This window comes from Ammodytes marinus (assembly GCF_949987685.1).
Source record: "Ammodytes marinus genome assembly, chromosome: 1".
Taxonomy (NCBI): Eukaryota; Metazoa; Chordata; class Actinopteri; order Uranoscopiformes; family Ammodytidae; genus Ammodytes; species Ammodytes marinus.
Window position 1 is genome coordinate 30027572 of NC_137230.1, and position 23200 is coordinate 30050771.

The 23200-nt window shown below is 41.1% G+C and overlaps 2 protein-coding genes across 2 annotated transcripts in view; both read right to left on the reverse strand.

Annotated features, from left to right (window-relative positions):
• mapk8ip1b (mitogen-activated protein kinase 8 interacting protein 1b) overlaps positions 1-10430 on the reverse strand; it is a gene marked incomplete at both ends in the record, with an annotated part of 38726 nt that extends 28296 nt beyond the window's left edge. The window contains one exon of the mRNA XM_080033669.1: positions 10351-10430. Coding sequence (XP_079889795.1) covers positions 10351-10430 — 80 coding nt within the window. The remainder of the gene's footprint in view (positions 1-10350) is intronic.
• Positions 10431-13830: 3400 nt separating this feature from the next.
• LOC307251561 (uncharacterized protein) lies at positions 13831-20954 on the reverse strand (the record flags this gene model as incomplete). The annotated part of the gene is made up of 9 exons (XM_080028931.1): positions 13831-13973; positions 14072-14183; positions 14625-14774; positions 14989-15214; positions 15727-15778; positions 19818-19934; positions 20027-20135; positions 20511-20660; positions 20757-20954. 9 exons carry the CDS (start codon positions 20952-20954, stop codon positions 13831-13833), a joined length of 1257 nt encoding a protein of 418 aa, XP_079885057.1.
• Positions 20955-23200: the final 2246 nt, after the last annotated feature.

The window sequence follows — 23200 nt, forward strand, 5'->3', positions numbered from 1 at the left end:
CCTTCCATGGTGCTACCCTGCCTCGCTAGTGTGATAGAATAAGGCAGTGATTCTCAAATGGTGGGGCGCGCCCCCCTGGGGGGGCGCCGTGAGTGGTCAGGGTTTTTTTTTTTTTTTAAGTGCTAGCAAGCGCTATGTGTGCTTGTGTATGGTCATATCCGCGCGAAAGGCCGCGATTTGCAGTAAATAAATGTCCACATGTGTCTCCAAGTGTCTCTGTAGGTTATTTAAAAAGAAATCAAGCAAGTAGACTAATAATAACGTTAATGAATTATTGGTCATCGCATGACAGAAGGCCTATTGGCCTATAATAATAAAAAACACCACCTTAACTATGTTTACAGTTTAAAAATGTGTTGAATGAAATGCAAACCTCAGTGAATCATTTGCTCTTGTTTCTCTGTCCTGAGATTCACACAGACTGAGCAGTCTTGTTTAAATGTTACAAATTGAGCTAATAAACTGAACTTTGAATGTTTTTGCTGCAGAAGTTATCTCAGCTAATTTTTGTTATCTAATTTGATAATAAGGTGATTGTATGCAGAATGCTCGTGCCTATACAAGTTAGACTGGGGAGAGCAGCCTTGATCTTGCAAGCTTCACATTTGTTTCTCTCTCGCAGATCAGTCTGGACTTTCACCCATCTCAGTGGGGAGGAGCTGTTGCATTGACGGACAAACTCAAACTCTTTGAATAACTATGGCTATGTTTTCGGATGTAAACAACTTTTGCCGTCTCATTACCACTACCGTTCGTTGATTCGGGGCTGCCATGATTGTTTGGCGAGTGTCGATCTAGCCTTGTTAGACAAGCCATATCTCGTGAGCTTACCGTCAGCATTCTATTAATTGGCCTGGACATGATTTTTTATTTTATTTTTTAAAGATATTTTTTGGGCATTTTTATGTTGTGTAGAGACAGAGTTGAAATGGGGCAGAGAGGGGAGTAACATGCAGAGAACGGCCGCGGACTGGAATCAAACCCGGGTCCGCTGCTGGCAGAGGCCCATGGGGGGCACGCCCTACCAACTGAGCTAAGGGCGCCCCCTTGGTCATGATTTTTTGACCTGATCCCTCACCATTGAGATGGGATAAAGTCCAGACCGCTCTGCAGGAGAGAAACAGATGGGAAGTTGGAGAGCTCAGGCAGGTCTCACCAGGCTATAGGCCTATATTTAGGGCTTTAAAAGGACGCAGAAGAGTGATGAACAAGAGTTTAGTGGAAAGGATGTCGTGACTGTAGATCAAACCCTGAGGAAAGTGCAAATGGAGGCAGAGGACGGTGAGAGGATGGAGAGAGTGGTGGGGACAAAATCAAATGGAAGGAGGAGGGCGAGATTAAGTGCCGGGGGATAAACCACCTGAACAGGACGGGGTGACCCCTTTGCTGCAGTGAATTGTGGGTAAGGAGGGACGCAGACACTAGTGAAGCCAACAGAGTGTATAATACAGAGCAAATTACAATGTCACACATCAGGGCTCAGACATTACATGGCGTACAATGTCAAGCAAACTCACATCAGACAGGCCGCACGACACATCAAAGCTGCAGTGTGAAAACCTCCTATCGCATTTTCTTTTTACCAGAAAACATTAAAACAGGGGTTCTCTGAGGGTTCTAATCTCTCACACCCATAATAGTAACACATTTTTCAAAATAGTACACTAATGTCATTCCTGGCAACAGCATTCTAGAGCATTATGGGGTAAAGAGCAATAATATGCTACGAAGTTAAGGGCAACTTTGCTTGCTAATGTCCACATAAAACTATAATTCCTAATTACATTGATCAATTCACATAAGAAATACAGAAAATATAGAAAGATCCCCACAGTGCAGCACATGGAAATGAACCATCACATGCCTACCACCCACAACACTGTCATGACTGTGTTTACAGTACAGAGCATGCAGCCGAGCCAAAGGCACTGCAGCTGTGAACACGCTTTCTGAAACACAATTGGGCAGTCCTTAAGTGGATCCTATATAAATAAACTTGTGTACTGAGGTACACTCGCTTACACATTTTTATATGACAGTCCTGCGATTAATCTAGCCTTAACAAAGGTCATCATGTTCAGTTCTTGTTGACGCTGCTTTAGAGAGGTGTTAATTCAAGACTGGATGATCATTTCAGAGGATGGAGGATTTGTGTTCCTGTTAACTGCAGTGCGTTATACAGAGAGGTGTGAACCTCATTGATATAAATGGTCTGGACAAAATAATGGAAACACCTGACTGTCAGTATAACCTCCACAAAAAGTGCCAATCCCTCAGGAAAGACGGAGAGTACGGAACTGCCCGAAAATTTTAATACAGCCTACTTTTTGTTTTTAAACGTTGCCATTTACAGACGGTCCGCCTAAAACTCTCATGCTTACTTTTTCAATTAGTTTTGGTGCATCTTCCTTAATGACGTAGCAGCAATGCAGTTACATCATGCACTGTACCCCTATACTATGGTCTCCCACACTTTTACATACAAACAAGCAGAACACATCTGTGTGAACCTTAGTTCGTCCAAGAAAAATCCCCCTAAACTGCCCTGAATTAACACTTAATGAAACTATCCACAAACAATCCAGAACCGCAAATCTCTGTGTAAGTTCCCTGTGAGATTCCAATGTTGTCCTACCCAATGTGTACCAATCATTTCCCGTACACATCCACAACACCGTCCCTTGTGATCAATTGCAGGCTGACTCAGCACACTGGCTGGCTTCTCTAGGTCAGAGAGCCCAGCGAGACGTCTACTGTGTCATATCGTCAGTGAAAGTGGAACCCAGTAAATCATTTGTCCCGTAGTAACAACGAGTGGACACTGACATTGCTGACATCGTTGACGCTGTTACCTCATAGGACCCTTAAGGCCTGAGCATTACCATAAGTATGGTAATAATGCTCTGGTTGGACAACATCCAAGAATCAGACTGGTCATGAGTACACCTCTCCAGGGGTAAAATTTGATGTGCCATGTATGATCATTCTTCCACTACCACAGTATTCATAACAGTAGATTTCTTATTTAAGTAGGTTTTTTGATTGGCCAATCGTGTTAACTACTTTTTCGGTATGCACCCTGTGTTGAAGTGTATCTCTGACTAGGTATACTGTATGTGCCTTAATACAATGAATACAATGATGATATACAGGCTGAAAGAGGAGTACGTTTTGTATGTGACGTACGTGGATTTTAAAACTCAGCAGTGTTTTTCAGCAGCAATGGTTAAAAAATGTACAACATCTTGGACCCACATAAGTGATTTAGCAGCAGGTGGACAGAGCCCAGGTTCTAAAATGTCCCTTCGGAAACGTGACACTACAGTCGCTATGTTGCACAGTTTATGTTGTAAAATGACAACAGAAGGCATCAACACTGCGGGAAGAGTGTTTCTGTGTGTTTCAATGAGACTCTGGGATAAACTCCTGTATTATGCTGTGTGGGGGTGGCAAGGCGGCCTACTGTGGTGTGTGTGCCTCCCCGGCCCGCCTCTCTGCTGGTGTTAATAAAGGACAGCATGACCTCACAGTAAGGCCATGATGAGCCCAGCCAGCTCATTAGTCTTCATCTGAATCCAGCTATGACCCAGAGACAAACAGCGCTGAACTTAAGTAATGATCGCTTGTTAAAATATACACTGCAGTTTTGTGTAAGTTGCTTGCAAGGTCAAATATAGATAAGGGTCCTTGTGTAATACATTTAACAGTTCAAAATAAATTGATTTTCACAGAAAATTACAGAATTTCGTTATAAGTAGATCATAACATCGCAGGATTTTCACACGGACTGTCCTTACAGTCCCCAAAGGTGCTATATTCTCTGCTGCAATAACTGTTTTAAAGTAAAAGGTCATGCAGTGGTGACGACATCCAGGGAAAATGCTTCTGACATCAGAAAGTGAAGAGAAACATTTGGAGAAAATGCAAATTATGGACCAAAATCCTTATGGGTAAAAAGAAAATAGATGAAACAGATATAACAACGTGACTAAATCCAATGTCTGCTCACATTGTGTATATTATATATTTGGCAGTACATCAGTGGAAGCAGGGGGGCCATGTAAACACACACAGCTATGGATATGATACACTTGCTCCTGTCACTTTACAGTCTCGTCATAGGACTAGCATATGTGTGCTGGTATGATCCAATCACCTCACATCCCACACACATTAAGCCCTGCTGCTTAGTCGTTAAAACAGATGCATGTACAGCCTCGCCTGTGTTTTTTCACCTCTCCATATCCTAAGTAAGTCACATCTGAATGACTAAAAGGCTGTATGCTGCTGCTCATTCATCAGCTGTGTCCCACCGCAAGGACAGGGGACCAGGACAAGGACCGTCCCATCCCACCATCTGCTGTTTGAAAACAAACTCTGAAGGAAAATGCATTCACATACAGTACTGTGATGTGTGTTCTCAGGACCTATTTTTAGTGAGTGGAAGAAAAACCTCAGCTGCACTGCTACCTATACAGATCCTTTTTTTCCCCCCTATACGACAACACACACTCACAGCCATATGCATTTGCTCTCCCTCAAGGGCATGCCTGTTTCTGAGCTTTTAAGATGGCAAGACATGACATACCGTGTATAGCAAGAAAAAAAAAGGCACGGTAGCAGCCAGTCACACACTCACAAGGTCACACACAGCAATGTTGCTCAACGCCACTAATCATAACGTAGGTAGATGATATGCCCTACCATTTCTCCCACTGGTCCTCCATCCATCCCTCTCCTCCTTCCCCTCCCGAGTCCATCCTGTAAGTGAGGAGGGCATCCACAGCTGAGAGGAGAGGAGCAGGAAGCCAAGGAGCAAGAGGCTTAGAAAGTGAAGGAGGGAGGGAGAGAGAGAGAGAGAGAAGGAGGAGCTAGCAGGAAGACAGCCGGAGGAGAGAGAGAAGGAGGGGGGGGGATGCACCTCGTCCGGTTTCAATGGGAGAAGCGTCCGATTCAGAGTCTTGCTGCTGCTGCTGCTGCTTCTGCTAGCGCTCATCCGGAGCAGAGCAAAGCAGATGGGAGGGAAACTGATTCAAAGCAGAAGAGCTGGAGATCTCCCACCGAAGAATATAGTGTTAGATAATTCACTCCTCTTCCCCTCGCTTTCTCTGATGATAACCGTCCTTCTGTGTGCATCATAATTACTACGCCACTGCAGGAAAGTGATGCTGTTGGCAGAACAACAGCCAACGCCACGGTGAGCTCGAAGAGAAGAAACATTAGCACGAGAGCCGCTCCTCTCTCTCTCTCTCTCTCTCTCTCTCTCTCTCTCTCTCTCTCTCTCAGCAAAACACTGTCTGTGTTTAATTATTCATGAGCCCCATCGATTGTAAGACTCCTCATTTTCCCTTCTGTCACTCTCACAATCCGCTCTCTTAAAGGATAATGAAGGTTTATTACAGCTTGGGTAGAAAGATGACTGTGAGGTCAGTCAACAAGGTTTAAATGAAAATACAGTAAACGTCCACCCAAAATGAAATAATCCTGCATTATTCCTCATATACTAGCTGTGGCTCAGATTTGATCCTTGTTTGTTTTTACATACAGTATAGTACATTAGGCTTACTTGGAGAGGTGTGTTTATAACCTGCCTCGTCCCCATCCTGTTGTGAGTCTAGCAGTTATTATTGCAGACAGAAATGATGGGGAAAAACCTACAAAAATGAGGCAAACACCGTAATAAACTGGAATAATCTTTTAACCTTGGCGGGTCTTCTTTCGAAGGCAGGTGGATGGGCTTGTCTCAAAATCAATGTGTGTGCACTCAAACACGCCCACGCGTAGAGCTGTATACAGTCCATTAACCCTGTCAACGCTGCTAAGCTTAAAACCTCCGGACTGTATCTCAGAGAGACCAAAGCTGACACACTGTATGTGAGCAATATAGGAGCAGTGTGAGCCAATTTCAGCCACCAAAGGCTTCAATACATGTGAAGCATGAAGGTGTGTTTCAGTTCACCTTTAGTAATAAAGCAGAGAGAGAGAGAGAGAGAGAGAGAGAGAGAGAGAGAGAGAGAGAGAGAGAGAGAGAGAGAGAGAGAGAGAGAGAGAGAGAGAGAGAGAGAGAGAGAGAGAGAGAGATATCACACTACACAAACCCAGCCTAAACATCTTCTAGGTATCCCTTTTGGCTTTCTTGCGCACAACTCAACCTCAATACCAGCAGCAGCAGATTTCAACCAACAATCTCTGATGAACTTATTAAACGTTTTCGAGATCGGCACCAAATGAAAGGCGGTTAATTCAGAGAATAGCTGAAGTGGCATATTTGTCTCAGGGGGGTGTAGGAGATCAAACCAGTGTTCCAAGGGACAGGATTGCATTCATCGGGCTGTAACTGGACATGGAAACATGCAATTTATGTCATCAGCACGTCGAGAGGACAACAAGTGTAGGTTGTGATGATGTTTCTCTGCCCCCTAGTGGACATAGATAATTTACCACTGCTCTAAATGAAAGCAAAAGCACCTCATTCAGCCATGCGTTCATATTTACACCATCCATTACAATTGAACACAGATGCATGCATACGTAAGTACATTGTGTGCTTTGAACAAAACCCCATTCTTCAAACATTCCTTCAGAAAGGCCAAATACAATGCATACAGTATGTGTTGTTCTACACTCTGAGCCTTCCAACATTCAGCCATATGATCATACAGCACAGCCTTGGCAACTGCATAATCTATACTGTATGATGCTATGTTTTACATTAAAAAGCCGTCTAGCCTATCTGCAAGAAGAGTTCATTTATCAGTTACTATCTGTAGCTTCCACAGAAATTGACAGCGCACCTCTAAGCAACACTGGCTCTCAGTTGTCAGTCGATGGGCAAAAGTCTTTACTTTTCCACTAACGTGTTGACAAAATATGTTTGTTGCCTTCTGAAAGATGCAAAAGATATGCTCAAATGATTTATTTATTGATGCACAATATATGAGGAAAGCATCTCCACCGAATTAAAATGAGAGCAGATCAGAATATAACATGTATAATGTTCAATACATAGGCTATATTCATAAAAAAGGCCTGTCTTAAATATAAACCTTTTTTTATAAAGGCCTGGTAAATAGCTGGTAGCCAATATTAGAGAATTCCCACATAAATATTAGATTTGTGTTAAGGCTGTGAAATGTATTTATACTGTTCCATCAGGCAGAGAGAGTGTGTGTGTATGAGAGAGAGATAGATAGAGAGAGAGAGAGAGAGAGAGAGAGAGAGAGAGAGAGAGAGAGAGAGAGAGAGAGACTGTATTTGCAGTAGGTGGTGTGCCGTGTCAGCAGTATTGAGCGACAGCAGTAAATAATCAGCGATGGGGTGGAACTGCAACCAGTGCAATAACTGTCCAATCCGTCAAATTCTTCTGTGGCTGAAATTCAAATCAGCTCATTTGAAATTCCCTGTCTCTCTATGGGGATACAATACAGCTGAAGAAGTACCAGCTTATCATATTGAGAAAAACAAAAACAAATTCAAGCCTTTTTTTGTCTTTTGAAAACAACATCAAAGTCATAGAAGAAGGATGCAGTGAATCAGGAAAACTCAGTTCAAAATCAGCTTCACTTTCCACCGTGTCTCTCTCTCTCTCTCTCTCTCTCTCTCTCTCTCTCTCTCTCTCTCTCCTTCCACATCCCCTCCACACACCCTGTGATTCCATCTGGCTGAGCAGATCGTGTCAGCGTCAGTGTGGGAGCTGCAGTGAGTGAACTTGAAGAGATGAAAGAAAAAGAAAAAAAACCTATGCCGATGAATTAGCGAGAGGGAGGGATCATGGACACTTATTGCTGTTTGCAGCGATGATGAAAAGGATGAAATACGGCTGGTTAATGTTTCTCCCAGACTGATGGATGCTGAAATATACAACTGTGTTTACCACATTGAGTTAAAAGCTGATGACATGTCAGCGTTGTTGCCAAATAAATCACTTATAACTGATTTAAATCAGCTTGGGAGAACATCACCAGTAAAATACTGATGTTTGAGTAACATGATCGATCGCTGGTTTAACTTAGGCTTAGGCATAATGTTCATGTTAATGAAAGATGGCAGAGGAAGAACACCATTTGTTCCTAGTCTAGTCCTTTATATTTATATTTAAATGATTCATACATTTTTTCTGTAAAATCTGACTGTTACCATCCAGACTCGAAAAAGCAATAGAGAAATCCTGTACTCAAAACTCATGCCAACCTGACAACTCTCTACCGAGGAGTCATGAAAATTTTAGTGTGGGGGGGGGCTCCGAATTGGGTCACACGGGCTTGAAAAACTAAAAAAAGTGTGGAGTGAGAGCATAGCTAGAGTTGTAGGGGAGTAGCTCCTGTGTGTGTTAGTCACTGAAATATCTCCAGAGCTGCACAGACAGCAGGAGGTCTACGGTCTGTTCCCTTACAGCAGCAGCAGGTTAGGGAGAGACAGAGGGTTTGACCACAGTGTGTGTGGAGGCAGGCAGGGTGACATGCCAACATATGGCTGCTCTGGGATCAGGCCAACCCACAAGGTTGTGGGGTTATGCAACTTCCTTTCCCCAGGCCAATATAATTCTAAAACATCAAGCAATAATGTTCGGAAAAAACACGTTTTCAAACTCCAGATTTAAAGTGATTTTAATTGATTATTTTCCTTTTAAGCCGATTGCATTTCAAAGGTGTTATGGAAATGTGTCATTTGGAAGGCCCACGTTGTATTTTTAACTGTCATTTTCATAAATAACTTTGATTTAAACTTACAGCAAATCCTATATTGATATATTTTCATGTCATTTGGATCAAACACTGCCTGCTGGAGCGAAAATATAAAGAAAGATGGTTGTGGATCTGCCAGCTTGTAGCTCAGCTAATGAGACAGGGACTGAGCCTGAGGGGATCTATTAGTGTGTGTGTGTGTGTGTGTGTGTGTGTGTGTGTGTGTGTGTGTGTGTGTGTGTGTGTGTGTGTGTGTGTGTGTGTGTGTGTGTGTGTGTGTGTGTGTGTGTGTGTGTTGTGTGTGTGTGTGTGTGTGTGTGCGCGTGCGTGCGTGTGCATGTGACTGTGTTGTTGTCTCACTGGGAATATTGATCAAAGGCCTCCATCCACATGCAACATTGTAAGGGTCCCAAAGTATGTACTGTGCGTGTGTGCGCTGTTTATGTGTATACGCATCTACACACAGCATGCAGCTAATCCCTCCCTGTGCTCAGCCCTTACAGGAATCAGCTCTGACAGTGCACCTACCTGGTGAACTCTATACTGTAACTAACCCCTGCACTAATTATAAGAATGTACTAAATAGTAATCACAAATACACTTCTTAATTATTGCACAGCACAAGTTCCGATGGTGATTGTGTTGTGGTCTGAACAACAGTCCCAAGAACCAAAATAGTTGGAAATTAGAATAATATACACTCAACTATAATTAGCAAGTAGGCCCCGCCCATTTGATATTCTTCTGTGTAAATGACTGCACAGTGATTGTGACAGTTGCCATGAATGAATTATGTGGCATGGACTGATAATATGAACCATATAGCCACGTAATTAAAATAAACACATGTTAAACAAATGGCCAATGTAGAAACCTGCAAGCTATAAAACAGTAGTCAATCTGTTGTTAATTTGTTTGGTTCCCAAACAGTTTTCTCCCTTTTAATAACAGTTTCTAAATTGGCTTTGATGTAGAACTATGATTATTATTAGGTTACAATGCTTCTGCCTTGACTTAACTCATCAAGAGTCCTGCACACAATATGACTTGTTCCAATAACCTATTATAGTGATAGGAGATTAATAGCCTGTTAGAGTAGCACTGTGAATAACATCGATATCGAGCGCCACAGGCACATTAAGTCACTGCATCGGTTGCATCGACTCGAGCAACTAGGCTACACTGTACAGTGAACCACAAAAAAACATAACCGTATTTTTATGACAAATACAATTAAAATGTCTCTGTCTCATAATAACGCTATTGTAGAGGAACACTGTCAGTCAGTCAAAGCCAGTTTTGATGGAAGGGAAACACGGGCAATTCATGAAGCACATATTTAGACACTATTCAAAGCATGTACTAGGCTGTTATTAGGCTACATGTTGTGTTTTGGTTTGAACAGGTTACCAAAAAGTATGCGACATATTTTGGTCTATGCTGCTGGTGCACACAGCTCGTCTCGGTCCTCCGGGAGCAGACACGCCCAAACACAAAACATGCAAACTCGACAACACATCGCGACTTCAATCCGCAAAGCTGAAGGAAGCCAAACGAGCATCCATCCAGCATCAGCAGCTTCATCTCATTCACAGGCTCCAGAGGGGGCGGTGGGTTGGGGTAGCTCGGCCCCCCCTCCCCAGGCTCCCTGTGCCGGGGCTCTTACCTGAAGCTGGCCGGGGAGTTCACCTGGATGTCGCTGCGGCCAGGCGGCGGGCTGGCTTTCCTCTTCTCTCGGTCCGCCATGTCGCCCCGTTAGCATTCCTTCATTGGCTCCGCCGTTCCGCCGCCTATCAGCAGCTGAGAAACACCTGAGAGCTCCTGCGATGCTGCTGCGATATGATGCTGCCTTCGAGGACTGTGGGGAATATGGCAACTGTCGGATGATCTGTGCAAGAATTGCCAAATAAAATTTGTAGCATAACATTAGAGGCATTGGACAAATGTTAATGAATCATAAGGGATGCAATTCATTCATTGGTCCTGGACAACAGGCCAGTTTATACCCAAGATGATACGTTCCACATGTCCCCCATTCCTTTTTTTTCTTATTTTTCTTTGGAGTGAAGGCCTGTAATGAAAGAGGCCCATACATTTTAGATGATACAAATTGTTAACATTACTTTAACAGCTATGTAGGCCTATTCAGCAGCTAGTCATGTGCAGGCTATGTATACTAAATTATATAGGATATAGTTTGTGTGCGTCAATACCAACATGGGATTAGGTCTGATAGGCACTGTCACAATTCAGGTATAAATAATTAGATTTGGTTATTTTGTATTTAATCTCAATAATGTAATTGTATGGCTACCATACTTTGGAATATCGTTAAGGATCACATGATATTTACTCATTATAGGCATTCAGTTTTTAAAACAGATGAACACTTTTTTCCTTTTATTTCTAATGAAAAAGATTGCCCTGAATGACAAATACCAATTACTTTTTGGTGATGTTTTCAGATATCGGGGTAAAAGCTTAAAGTTCTACTTAGTATGCCACTTACATATCAGAAAAAAAATTCTTAAAGTTAGCACTAATTTAACTAAATCAAAATGAGGCATAGTTGGACTAAATGCATGTTAAGTAGGCCTATTAAATTTTTCACAATAGAAATTAAAACTTAAAGGTGAAGTATGCGGTTTATTTATGTTAATATAAGTGTTAAATCGCTCTTTATTCATAGAGTGATCACTTTCATAATATGCGCATTTCTTAACGCCAATTTCTCAGTCAGCTGCTCTGCATGTAATCGGCTAATAAACTTTTCAGGGGATCCCGAAATTATTATCCAATGACAAAAGAAAACGATACAAACCGACAACCGTCTCACTCATGGTCTCACTGCCGGTGCAAGCCAGAGCGAGGTGGTTGAATGTTTTTGCGTCTACAATGGCGGAGCAGGTAAACATCCTTCCCAATGTCTGTTTTGATGGTTTTTATCATGTTTTTATCACACTTGTGGATCTGAGATGATGCTAGATAACTCGCTGCTTGAAGACCGCAGTGCATTAATGTGGTGACAGGGACGAGCGAGGGGACTGCTAACTGCAGTAACTGACAGGAAGTTAGCTGAAAGAACCATTCAGCACCTTTAAGAACACCCTTACTTTCTGAAAAAAAGAAAAGAAAAAAAATCACCAAACTACAAGTGTGTTTGTATTATTTCATGACAAGCTTACATTTTGGTGATACACTTTTTTCTCTTTTACAGTAGGGCAACAGTTTGTATACATATAAAATACAATTTGCAATTTGCAATTCATGATTTCCTCTTACAAAAATACTGGTATCTAACAGTAAAGAGAAAATTCTTCACAAGAGCTGGTACCTGTCAGTAGTCATGTCCGTACGAAACCGGCAGAGGGCACAATTGAGCTGCACACTTTCTTGAGAAATACAGGAAGTCAATGAGCAGTAATCATCATGGACCTATAACACTGATACTGATGCTCTTCCTCTTTAACTTCCGGTTTTGCTCTGACTCTCTGCAGTCTTGCAATTAAATCACTCCGTTTTCTAAGCACAATAATACTTCATAGAACTGTGTAGAAAATAGAACCAATTTCAACTGAAAAAAGTGCAGCAGTCCATCAATCCATTTATACACATACAATGGTATGGGAATGAATGGATTGAAGAACTGCACTACTTGTTTCATTTTATGTCAAGGAATACAATACCATTGTTTAGTCAGAGCAACACAATCTCTATGTACAAGTGAGGTTTTTTAGAAAGAAGCGCATGATATACAGTATATACACAGTGCAATTATTGATGCCACCACTAGATGGTGCCCAATGTATTAACCATATGTTCTACTTAGTAAAGCTATTAGTATCACTGCAGTCATTCCAGGTAACTTTGTTTCACATGTCCTTAATCTGTCTCTTATCTTGTGGGCTAAAAGCAAGTTACAGACTTTGTCTGTGAGTGTAATTCGAGCTGATAGGAGCTGAAAAGGGATGAATACGTGATTATCTTTGGAATAGATTTCACATCATATTTTTAATGTACACTAACACGTAGATTTAGAACTAATATTACTGCATTGCACTACTTCGCATCACAATGAAACTGAAAGCAGGGGACTTGAGTACATCACTTTTAATGCTGTATGACATTAATCAGTGGTAGTATACACAATATATTACACAGGATGTGATGTTTGTGCCATGATCAAGTTTAAGCACCAATTTAGGGGTAGGCTTAAAAAACTAAATATCATAGCAAACATTATTGTGTGCAATCATATTAAACAAACGACCAGCCACTTACAATTCAACACAATGTATGGATTGGTATGATATGACACAGGATGTAATGTGTGTGTCATGATTCAATGTAAGCACCAGTTCGGCGGTAAGCTTAAATATATGATACCACGTAAAAGAAAAAAAATCTCATACCAAATATCAATGTGTTCAATCATAGATCTACTTTAACAAAAACACAATTCATGTTTTGATGTTTTTTTTTTCATCCAGCAAAGTGGGTATATTGCACATACTGTAGTCTTGCATAAGCGTGATTAACGTAGGGTAGCACTCACACAAACAGCATGTTGACATAACAAGCTTAATCCTATGGGGATTTAAAGGGACACTGCACCAGTTTTACCTATCAGGCTGAGTAGCCAAGCAATACTCAGTCTGGAACTACAGTTGTGTCATTTCTCTGTGGTTCTGGAGGAGCTTTGTGAAGTCTGAAGACATTACCCTGATCATTTCATCAGGGTGACAAGGAAATAATTCAAATTTCTAGAAGGGTTGGCATACAAAAGGGGTATGGAGAGTAAAATACATGGTTGTTTACCAGTATGGGAGTGTCTAACAAAGTACTTTGGCATGGCATGAACCATACTAGATACTAAAACTCAAAATGTCTCAGACTGTTGTCCATTGAATGTGACTTGCAAGTCCCCCAATTTATGGGAATTGAAGAACAAAAGCAAGGATTCATTAAAAATAAAAATGTATTGTAAAAGGATTTATAAAATAATATAGGAACACAAACGTCCTAATGTAACATGAGGCCACAATTCTTCTCACACACTACAGGTGGAGATATTAATGTTGATCCCATAGGGTCACAGTCAGGCTCTTTTCCATTTGGCAGGCTGGTCAAAATGTATTTCACTCCTTCAGGAATCTTGTATGCTCCTGAGTTTCCTGGCAGACATGCATTTCTGGATCCATTCATTGGGATTGACATCAAGTACCATGAAGTTCTGCAGCCACACGTTCCTTTGAGCCCCATCCACAAACTCATCCAGTGAAATCTGACCTGCAGAACAAACAGAAAAAAACGAAATATTAATGGCTAAATATTGAGGAATCTATTTTGCAGGTTTTTTATTTTCTATGAGTATGCACTCAACATACCGTCACCGTTAACATCGACTTCTTCAAAGATGTGTTTGCAGACCTGCTTTGCAGTGAGTAGGTCAGTTCCTGTTTCATCATACACAATGCCTTTATTTATCCCGTGGATTATCTGAAAGACAAATTCAGCAAGTACACTGTTTTCTGATCTCATAATGCTGTTGGCATGCTGTGTGGAAATTAGACATGCTAGTGGCATGTTTCTGGGGATTGCTTTTTTGATCTGATATACTATATATATATATATATATTTGTGTTGGTAAGGTGCTCCACCACTTTGGTTTAGACTGCATTATATCAACAATTATTGGATGGATTACCGTAGACGTTTGTGCAGACATTCATGGTCCCAAGAAGATCAATTGTCATAACTTTTACCGTTATTTTTTAGTTTGCTAAAGACGTTCAAAGGTAAGTTTCAATTTCCTCAAAAGTAAGAAAGTTCTTAAGAAGAAAAACTCAAGTGCCACAAGAAATATCGGCTTCATGTATGACATACATATCTACATGTGTCTGTTGATTTTGATTAACAACTCAGGAAGTAACGTTTTACCGTAACAATCTTCCGTAATTCATCTCTGTCTAGACGACCGTTGCCATCGCTGTCAAACACCTTGAAGGACCACCGCAGTTTATCTTCCATTTTTCCACGCAGAACAAGATTAAGGGCGGCCACATACTCCATAAAATCCATTGTGTTGTCCTGTAAACAGGGAAATACTATAATTGAAACCCCAACAAGGAAGATACACTCGGATACATTAACAGGATATTGTGCATATATTTATAAACACAGATATTTAGACATGTTTTCACAAAGACAAATACAGTATCAAATGATTATTGCTCTTGTTGGTTGGTCTTTCATTTGAAAGCAACTGAATGTTTTACTTTTACAAAGCAGCTTTGTAACTCACTTCATTCATGTCAAATGCTCTAAAGATGTTGTCCATGTATTCTGACTCAGGCGTGCCATTCTGTACTCCAAACATCCTCTTGAACTCGTGCAGATACAAAGATCCACTGGGGCACTGCTCGATAAATGACTTATAGAGATCCTGGATGCTCTCTAACTTCAGTTCCTCTTCCTGAGTCGGTCTTTGATGCTCTTGTCCCATGTTTATTCCAAATCCTATCCTATCACTGCAGCAAAAAAAATAAAAAAATAAAAAAATCAGAATTTCTTATTTGTAGGATGGATGAATAAATACAGAATCTTTAGCAGCATATTGTCCTTAAAACTGCCAGCAGTGAATAGTTCAGTGTCCACTTCATGGCTGCTGGTGAAGGTCTCTTCAACAGCTCAGGGGTCTTAAGTGAGTTGATTGTAATATCCAAGCAATGACATGCTTGACCCCAAACAAGATGCTGTATTTTTAGCCAAGGCCTGCTTCAACAGCCCCACTATTGGCCACAGTACAAAGCTGAGTTAAAAGCAGTAATCCACATACCTTATCCTATCTTGAACCTCTGGTGACACAGGGTCTCAGTGGTCATAAGGTCTGTAGGTCTTAGTCCAGTGTTACGTGATTTATTAAGTGGTTTACCTTAATCCCATTATTTTGTTTGTATTTTTCTGCTTTGGAAAACCACTAAATGGATATCCCATAGCACTTGTCTGCCAAAAGGCAGCACGCTATGACAGCTCCTCATACTTCTTCTTCTTCTTATTCTTTTGACACTTTTTCGGATGCTCCTCTCGCATCGCTGCAAGTAGAAATGCAAAATGATTCAAAACATGTGTCCCAACCGAGAATTGTTTGCTATCACTAGAGGCAACCTCTGGGACTTTGGCATGAAGCCTATTCAGAAGTGCAAAATATTGCATTTCATCTAGTGGCCACTTGACGCTGGTTTCAGAAAGGAGCAAAGAACCATGTTAAAATGCTAATTTTCACAGCAAAATTTAACCTATTTCGAACCTGGTTGAAAAGACAAATGGTATAGTCTGTATGTGTAACCCTTGTGTGGTGTTCGGGTCTGTGGGAACCATTTTCATTTTTATCAAAAGAAAGATTATACTATAAATTATAATTTCAAACTGAGACTCATTGGCCTTGGCTCATTTACAGTGAAGAACATATATCAGAAAAAAAATTGGTCAACAGACACTAAACACCCCCCTCCTACACATTTATATTACATTCAGGATGTTCGGGTCTTCTGGACCCAGGGCTAATAAAAGTGTGAAAATTGTAGGTTTTGGAAGAGAGATAAGCTTTTAAAGATTCTCTAAGATGTAGAGTTAGAGGTTTCAGAATGTGAGGATCACTCACTCTCTCATGATCATTACCAGTGACGTGCGGTCAGGGTAAGCAGGGCAGTGCCTACCCTGGCGCCGTGTGCAAAAAAGTAAAAATAAAAATATTATTATTTTTTTATTTATTTAATAAACTTCTATTTGTATTATTACTGTAAATTATTTCGATCTTTACATGTAATCCGCGATTAATGTAGTGTAGACGTTTTGAAGTGTAGACGTTTTGATGAGAAAGGTGGCAGTTAGTAAGTTACGTCAAAATAAGCAGTGCCTTTGCTTTCTATTCATTGTGGACGGCAAGCAAAAAAATATTTTCGCGCATGCGCACTTCGATCTGTATTCTTTAACATGTACGCAAATGAGCATAATTATTTGTGCCTATTTTGACGTAAATGTGGTATGCTAGAAGCCTTTATTTCAGACTGGAGGAATTTTAATAAATTGGATTATAATTTAAAAAGGAACAGAATGAATAGCAAGAGAAAGGCCTACGCCAGCCTTGGACGGTGTACAGCAGCAACAGGGACAAACAATGTTCGAGCGTTTCAAACGGACAGGTAGCCGACATGAACGGAAGGATGCTAGCTAGCTGTGCTGTCAGTCCGACTGGATTACTGTCATCTTGCTTCTTTCTACAGCCAGGGAGTCAGATTGGTGAGTCAGAAACTTTTTTGGGGTTTATTTAATAATAAGGTTGGATGAATTGATACCGAGAGCAATCCATTCTGCATTTTATATTCAATTGAGCAGTTGTGTTTTCATTGTTACTGATGGACAAACCTAAGCTGTGCAATGTGGATAAATGGTTACATTCTGATGCTGGACAGGTCCATGGGACATATACTGGTACTTTATCTATTAAGATAAAGTTTATGGAGTGGAGTTGCCATCAGTTATGCTGTAGTCCTACAGAACGGTGAGTGCCGTCTTTTATTTTGAAGCTGAATAGAAGTAGTAGTTTGAATCGGCGAAGGTTTGACTCGTTCCCCTACGTTTTTTCGGCCCTTTGGTGTGAGGGACGGGTCCGTTAAGTCGATGGATGCGATGTTTAATCATTTAGACCAAACTACAGTAGGCTACGGGCAAACCTGCAGTCACCGTCGTGACATTTCATATACGTCCCGTCTGTGTGTGTGTGTGTGTCGGGGTCTGTGTGTGTGTGCGTGTGTGAGAGAGAGAGAGAAAGAGAGAGGAATTTATTTGAAATCGACCGTGCGTGCCTGTTTGTTGTTTATTGTTTTTGATTTAACAATATATAGGTTTAGAGAAATCTGGCTTTCAGAACTCAGTGCCTACCCACTCACTGACCTCACCGCACGTCACTGATCATTACTAATAATAAACTGCTAATCAGGGGTTGGGTCTTGGGGGCAGCAGCTCGAGCAGGGGGCCCTAAACTTCTACTTCCCGGGCCACAGTAAACAGCTCTGACTGGGGGATCCAGAGGTGTTCCCAGATCAGGGTGGAGATATAATCTCTCCACCTAGTCCTGGGTCTTACCTGAGGCCTCCTTCCAGCTGGACGTGACAGGCACCCCTCCCAAGGGAGGCCCCCAGGGGGCATCCTGACCAGGTGCCCGAACCACCTTAACTGGCTCCTTTTTACACATAGGAGAAGCATCTCTACTCCAAATCTCTCAGGATAACTGAGCTTCTCTCCCTATCTCTAAGGGAGACACCAGCCACCCTCCTGAGAGAACCAATTTCGGCCACTGGTACCTGCGATCTAGTTCTTTGGGTCATGACCCAGCCTTCATGACCATAGGTGAGTAGGAACCAAGATCGACCGGTAGATCGAGAGTTTAGCCTTCCAACTCAACTCTCTTTTTGGCACAACAGTGCGGTAAAGCGAGTGCAATATCGCCCCCGCTGCTCCGATTCTCTGGCCAAACTCAGGCTCCATTGTCCCCTCCCTCGCAAACTCCAAGGTACTTGAACTCCTTCACTTGGGGTAAGGACTCATTCCCTATCTGGAGTAGACAATCCATAGGTTTCTACTGAGAACCATGGCGTCAGATTTAGAGGTGCTGATCCTCATGCCAACTGCTTCACACTCGGCTGTGAACCAATCCAGTGAGAAGGTCACAGACCGGTGATGTCATCAGGACCACATCATCTGCATAAAGCAGTGATGAGATCACAGTGAGGATCACATTTCTGAAATTCCAGAATCTGACAGTGACTTTGAAGAAAAGAATGAGATTGAGCATCAGCTACAGTAGTTCCAAAACGAAGACACAGGACCAGCCTTCAGCAGCCAGCCCTAGGACCAGCCCATTAGCTTTGTAGTGTAAACTGACCTGAATGGGTTAAATTTCCAATTAATTTCAAATAAATTGAAATCAATAGTTATGAAAAACCCTGCTTCATTTGTTAATTTGTTGAATTTATTCCCCTCATATCTTTTTTTATAATTGTTTTTCTTGTTTTATTACATTTTATTCAAACACAGACAAAAAACAAGTGTTACTTTAATTCATAAATGTGATCTAACAAAGGTAAAGGGCAAATATTAACCATATATGCTGTTTATATTTCTTGCAAATAGGATGAAGTAAACATCTATTGAGCATTTTAACATAAAATGGTTGATTGTGTTGAATTAAAAAGCCCTAAAATGCAGCGGGTCCACCAGACCCACGAACACTGGCTGTGTAACAACAATATGAACACCACACAAGGGTTAAGTTATCTTTTTATGACAACTGTAGAGGGGTTGAATAATTGTGTTCTTATTCTGTAAGAGGTTTGATGAATGGCGGTACCGCAGCTTGCCTTTAGATGGAGTCAGTGAGCCTTTCTAAACAAATCTAAAGTATGACTGACATGGTGGCACAGGGAAACCTGTACAGCAAGAATAAATCAGTAAATCCCTTGATGCGGGATGATGGTTGTACAGTTTCTGCACCTCATGTGTTTACAACCAAGTTAAGCGGGGAAATCCAGGTCAATGTCAGTGGAAAAACTAAGAAAGATATTAGTGGACTTAATTGTCAGCTTTTTATTGAACAACACTGAGGTAAGTGAGGTAAAACAATATTACTTTACTGTATATACTTTATATACATATGCACATGGATGTAATTGTGCCCTAGTAATGTAACTTGCTCAAAAATAAAATTTAACTTTTTTTTAATCAAAAACACAACAGTACAAAAGCAAACATAACCATTCACAATTTACATTTTGACACTTTGTAACAGAAAAGGCTGTTACTTGAGTTAGCAAGCAACATATAATTAGGCTTGACCATTAATAGTCAAAAGAGAGAATAATGTACAGTCTACAGTTTTAAAGTGCTGTTGTTCCTTTACTAAAGCCAAATGATGGCTTTATCTCTGATCATCATCTTTCACAGTCTGTGAATAGACTATTAGCATTAAAAATGAATCCCAATTTGTGTGTGTTAGCTGGATTATACCAATGATTGTTCTCCCTGAGTCCATATGGAAAGGCATTTGTGCTTTGACACTTCAGAAGGTTGCGCTCTTTCTCCTCTGCTGCTCCATCACCCATCGAACAGGGTTCAAGTCCAGCTCCAACATGCTGAGCACCCAGGCGTCCTCCTTAGCGCCTCTAATGAACTCTTCCATGGTAATTTCACCTGTTGAACATACAACGTCAGGGCTGGATTAATGGTATCTGCTGATAGAACAACACATAGCCTCTGTTCTGTCTATTACCACTCTTGCTCACCGTCGCCATCACTATCCACCGCCTGTAATATTCGATCGACAACCTCATCCACTGTAAGCTGTGAATCTCCTACTCCTGTCTTTGAGCCTTTCTTGATCCGGTAGATGATCTAGATGGAGAAAATAAAAACAAATGTTGTATTACATAATGAAAACAGAAAAAAGTAAAATCGTCAAAATGTTGTCAGCTAAGAAGTACTGTTAACTGCTAGAGGTGCAGTCATTTTTAAGAGTGGGAGAACAAGATGGGGAGGACATGCCCATGTGCTTTTCTGGAGAGCTGACAAATAAGATAAAACATTATATCATAGATGGTGATGCTGAACATATCACAGAGGTACACTGGCCTCCTGGCATTTGCTGCTTAAGTTTGGTCTTGCAACCAAATGCCATTTAAGAGGGGACCTTAATGTGAGGAAGTCATCTTTTTCAAGTTTAGCATATGCTAAGACATTGAGTTGTTTTTGACTTAAAGTTCGACTTACCTCAAACATTGAGCGTAGTTCCTTCCTGTCCACCGTTCCATTGTTGTCTTTATCATACAATTTGAAAGACCACAGCAGTTTACGCTCCATGTCTCCCCGGAAAGCCAGATTGAGTGCCACCACAAACTCGATGAAATCGATTGTATCGTCCTGGAAGGAAGGATGAATGAGAACAACTCGGTCACATTTTTGCATTTTGTTAAAGACGTACATTAAAAAAGGCCGTAACAGATTTTGTTCTCTCACCCCATTTCTGTCAAAAGCTCGAAACATGTTCTCCGCATACTCTGCTGCTTCTCCTGTCGGTTCCACACCAAAGAAACGCTTGAACTCGTGTAGAAAAAGTACTCCACTCGGGCACTCCGTGATAAACTTTCTATACATGTCCTGAAGTGCTTTGATATCAATCTCCTGACTGGTTTCTCTCTGCTGTGTCTGCCCCATGGTTAGCTTGTAATGTGTCAGTCCATAGTCCTGCAGCCTTTGGCATGATGGCGGAGCCAGACTTGAAACAGGCATCTCACACTCTTAGGTGTTTTTTTATATCACTGCGGAATCCCAAAGCTCCTTTTTACCTATGAGGCAGGTTGAGCAAGGTCTCAGGATTACCCTGGCATTACATTGATAGGTTTCCCTCTCACTGTGTTAATCAACTCAGTAGCTAAACTTGTAAGCGTCACAAAGCCGCTAGGGGTAGGGCATGGCTGTAGACCTGTAGACGTTTATTGATCATCACATTTAGCTTTGATAAGCCTGCTGCAGCAATTAGTACGATCGCTATGCAAAATAGCTAAAAATACATGATGGAATGATCTCGGCTCACCCTGTCAACTTGTAATAAAGAAGTTTTTAAAAGTGCGACATGGAAACATCTCTTCATCTAAATTATCTCTGTCCTCAATCAACTGCAGACAGTGTTGTTTTTCTGTTGAGAAAGAAAACCTAAGAGACTAAGACGCACTAGGTAAGATGATGATTAGATGCTCTAATTTGGATTTGCCATATCAGTCTTTCTTAATTATATGACCTAATCTCTACGGTTAGGCCATGGGACACATACCTTTGGAAAGTATGGACTGGGAGGATCCATCAGTGTGTGTCGAAAATAGGCATGCATACCCAACCAAATAAATAGTTGGTGGTTACTTGTATGACCTCCAAACCTATAAGGAAATAAACTACAGCAATAACTCAGCAACTCCTCTACTAATTCACACTCACTGTATGTCAGACATTTTTTAGATCTCTATCTGAGGTGGCCCAATTTGCACTTTGTCACCCATGACTTTAACTGGAGAGCAGACGTGGAATAAATAACTGTTAGTTATGGATCATTAAGCAAATAACCTGATTCACACTCCACTACATTGTATATGTTCAGATAATTTGTAAAATAAAGTGCCTAACGTCTGATTTGTTGCTGTGCCAATTAATATGAGCTGATATAAAATACAATCTGTGGTCCGTTTTAATAATCCCCGATATATAGATTGGGATTCCTTTCATGCTGTAATCTCATTGGTTAGTGGGCACTGTACTAGCAACGTGATCCACGTTGAAATCCCACACAGGTGATTAGAGGTTACTAAGCGTATACACTACCTCAGTGGGCTTTACATTCCATACAGTATGACACCCTGCCCTTAGACCATTAGCTCGACTGGGAAAAAAAACTCCCTCTAAAAACCCTTTATCAGGATTAAAAACAATTGAAATCTCAGGGAGAGTTGACAGAGGAAGGGATCCCTCTCCCAGGACGGACATCCTGCAATAGATGTCATATGTAGAGAAAATCACAAAGGAGTCGGATCATTGACCAGATGTTTACATGGTAATACTAAAGTAAAATATGAATAGTGTGGATGCAGGAGGACTACAGATGCTGCCAGAGGAGGGAACTGATCCACACCGTCTCGTCTCCACCAGGGAAACCTGGAAGAGGACAGACAGACAAACAATGAGCGAAGCAAAATGAACATAAAGAGTGAACAGGCATGAGAGTAGAAGAGTACTATCCTGCTGGACGATGAAACAAAGCATCGCTCAGCCGATCGTGGAAGATAGACAGAGAAACACAATGTTATTGGGAAATTCATGAATAGATATTCTATAATCAGCTATCAGTTATAGTGTTTTGTCGACAGGACATTTATGCAGTGGCCGGACATCAGTACTCAGGCGCAGACAACTGAGACCAAGGCCGTCCTTCAGGCTATTACTAAGAACGCTATTAACACTATGAACAAAATAAACATTATTAACACTTATTAACACACCTATAAATATGGCTTGTCATGCTCATATATTTGATATTCACAACATCACTTCCTGAGGTATGAATAAGGGATCAACGTGGTGTTGCAATTCATGCTGTGTAACCATCCTGCAACTCTTCCATTGAATCATTTTGAGTTCATTGTTCGACACATTGTTCAACACTTTCCTTGGTGCTGTAACCCGGCCCAGGTTACTTTACTGTTTGATGATTTCATTTTATTGCGGTGTCAGGCTTGAACCTTAAATCTTATTAAGACTGCTTCCCATAGGGCAGTAAAAAAAAGAGTTTGGCAACAGGGTGCAAGTATATTTTAGGGATTCTATCTTCCTTAAAACGACTCATTTAAAGAAAACTTCTAGTATCTTCTTTGAAAAATCAAAAACAATATGTGCATTTGAATGGATATTTAAGG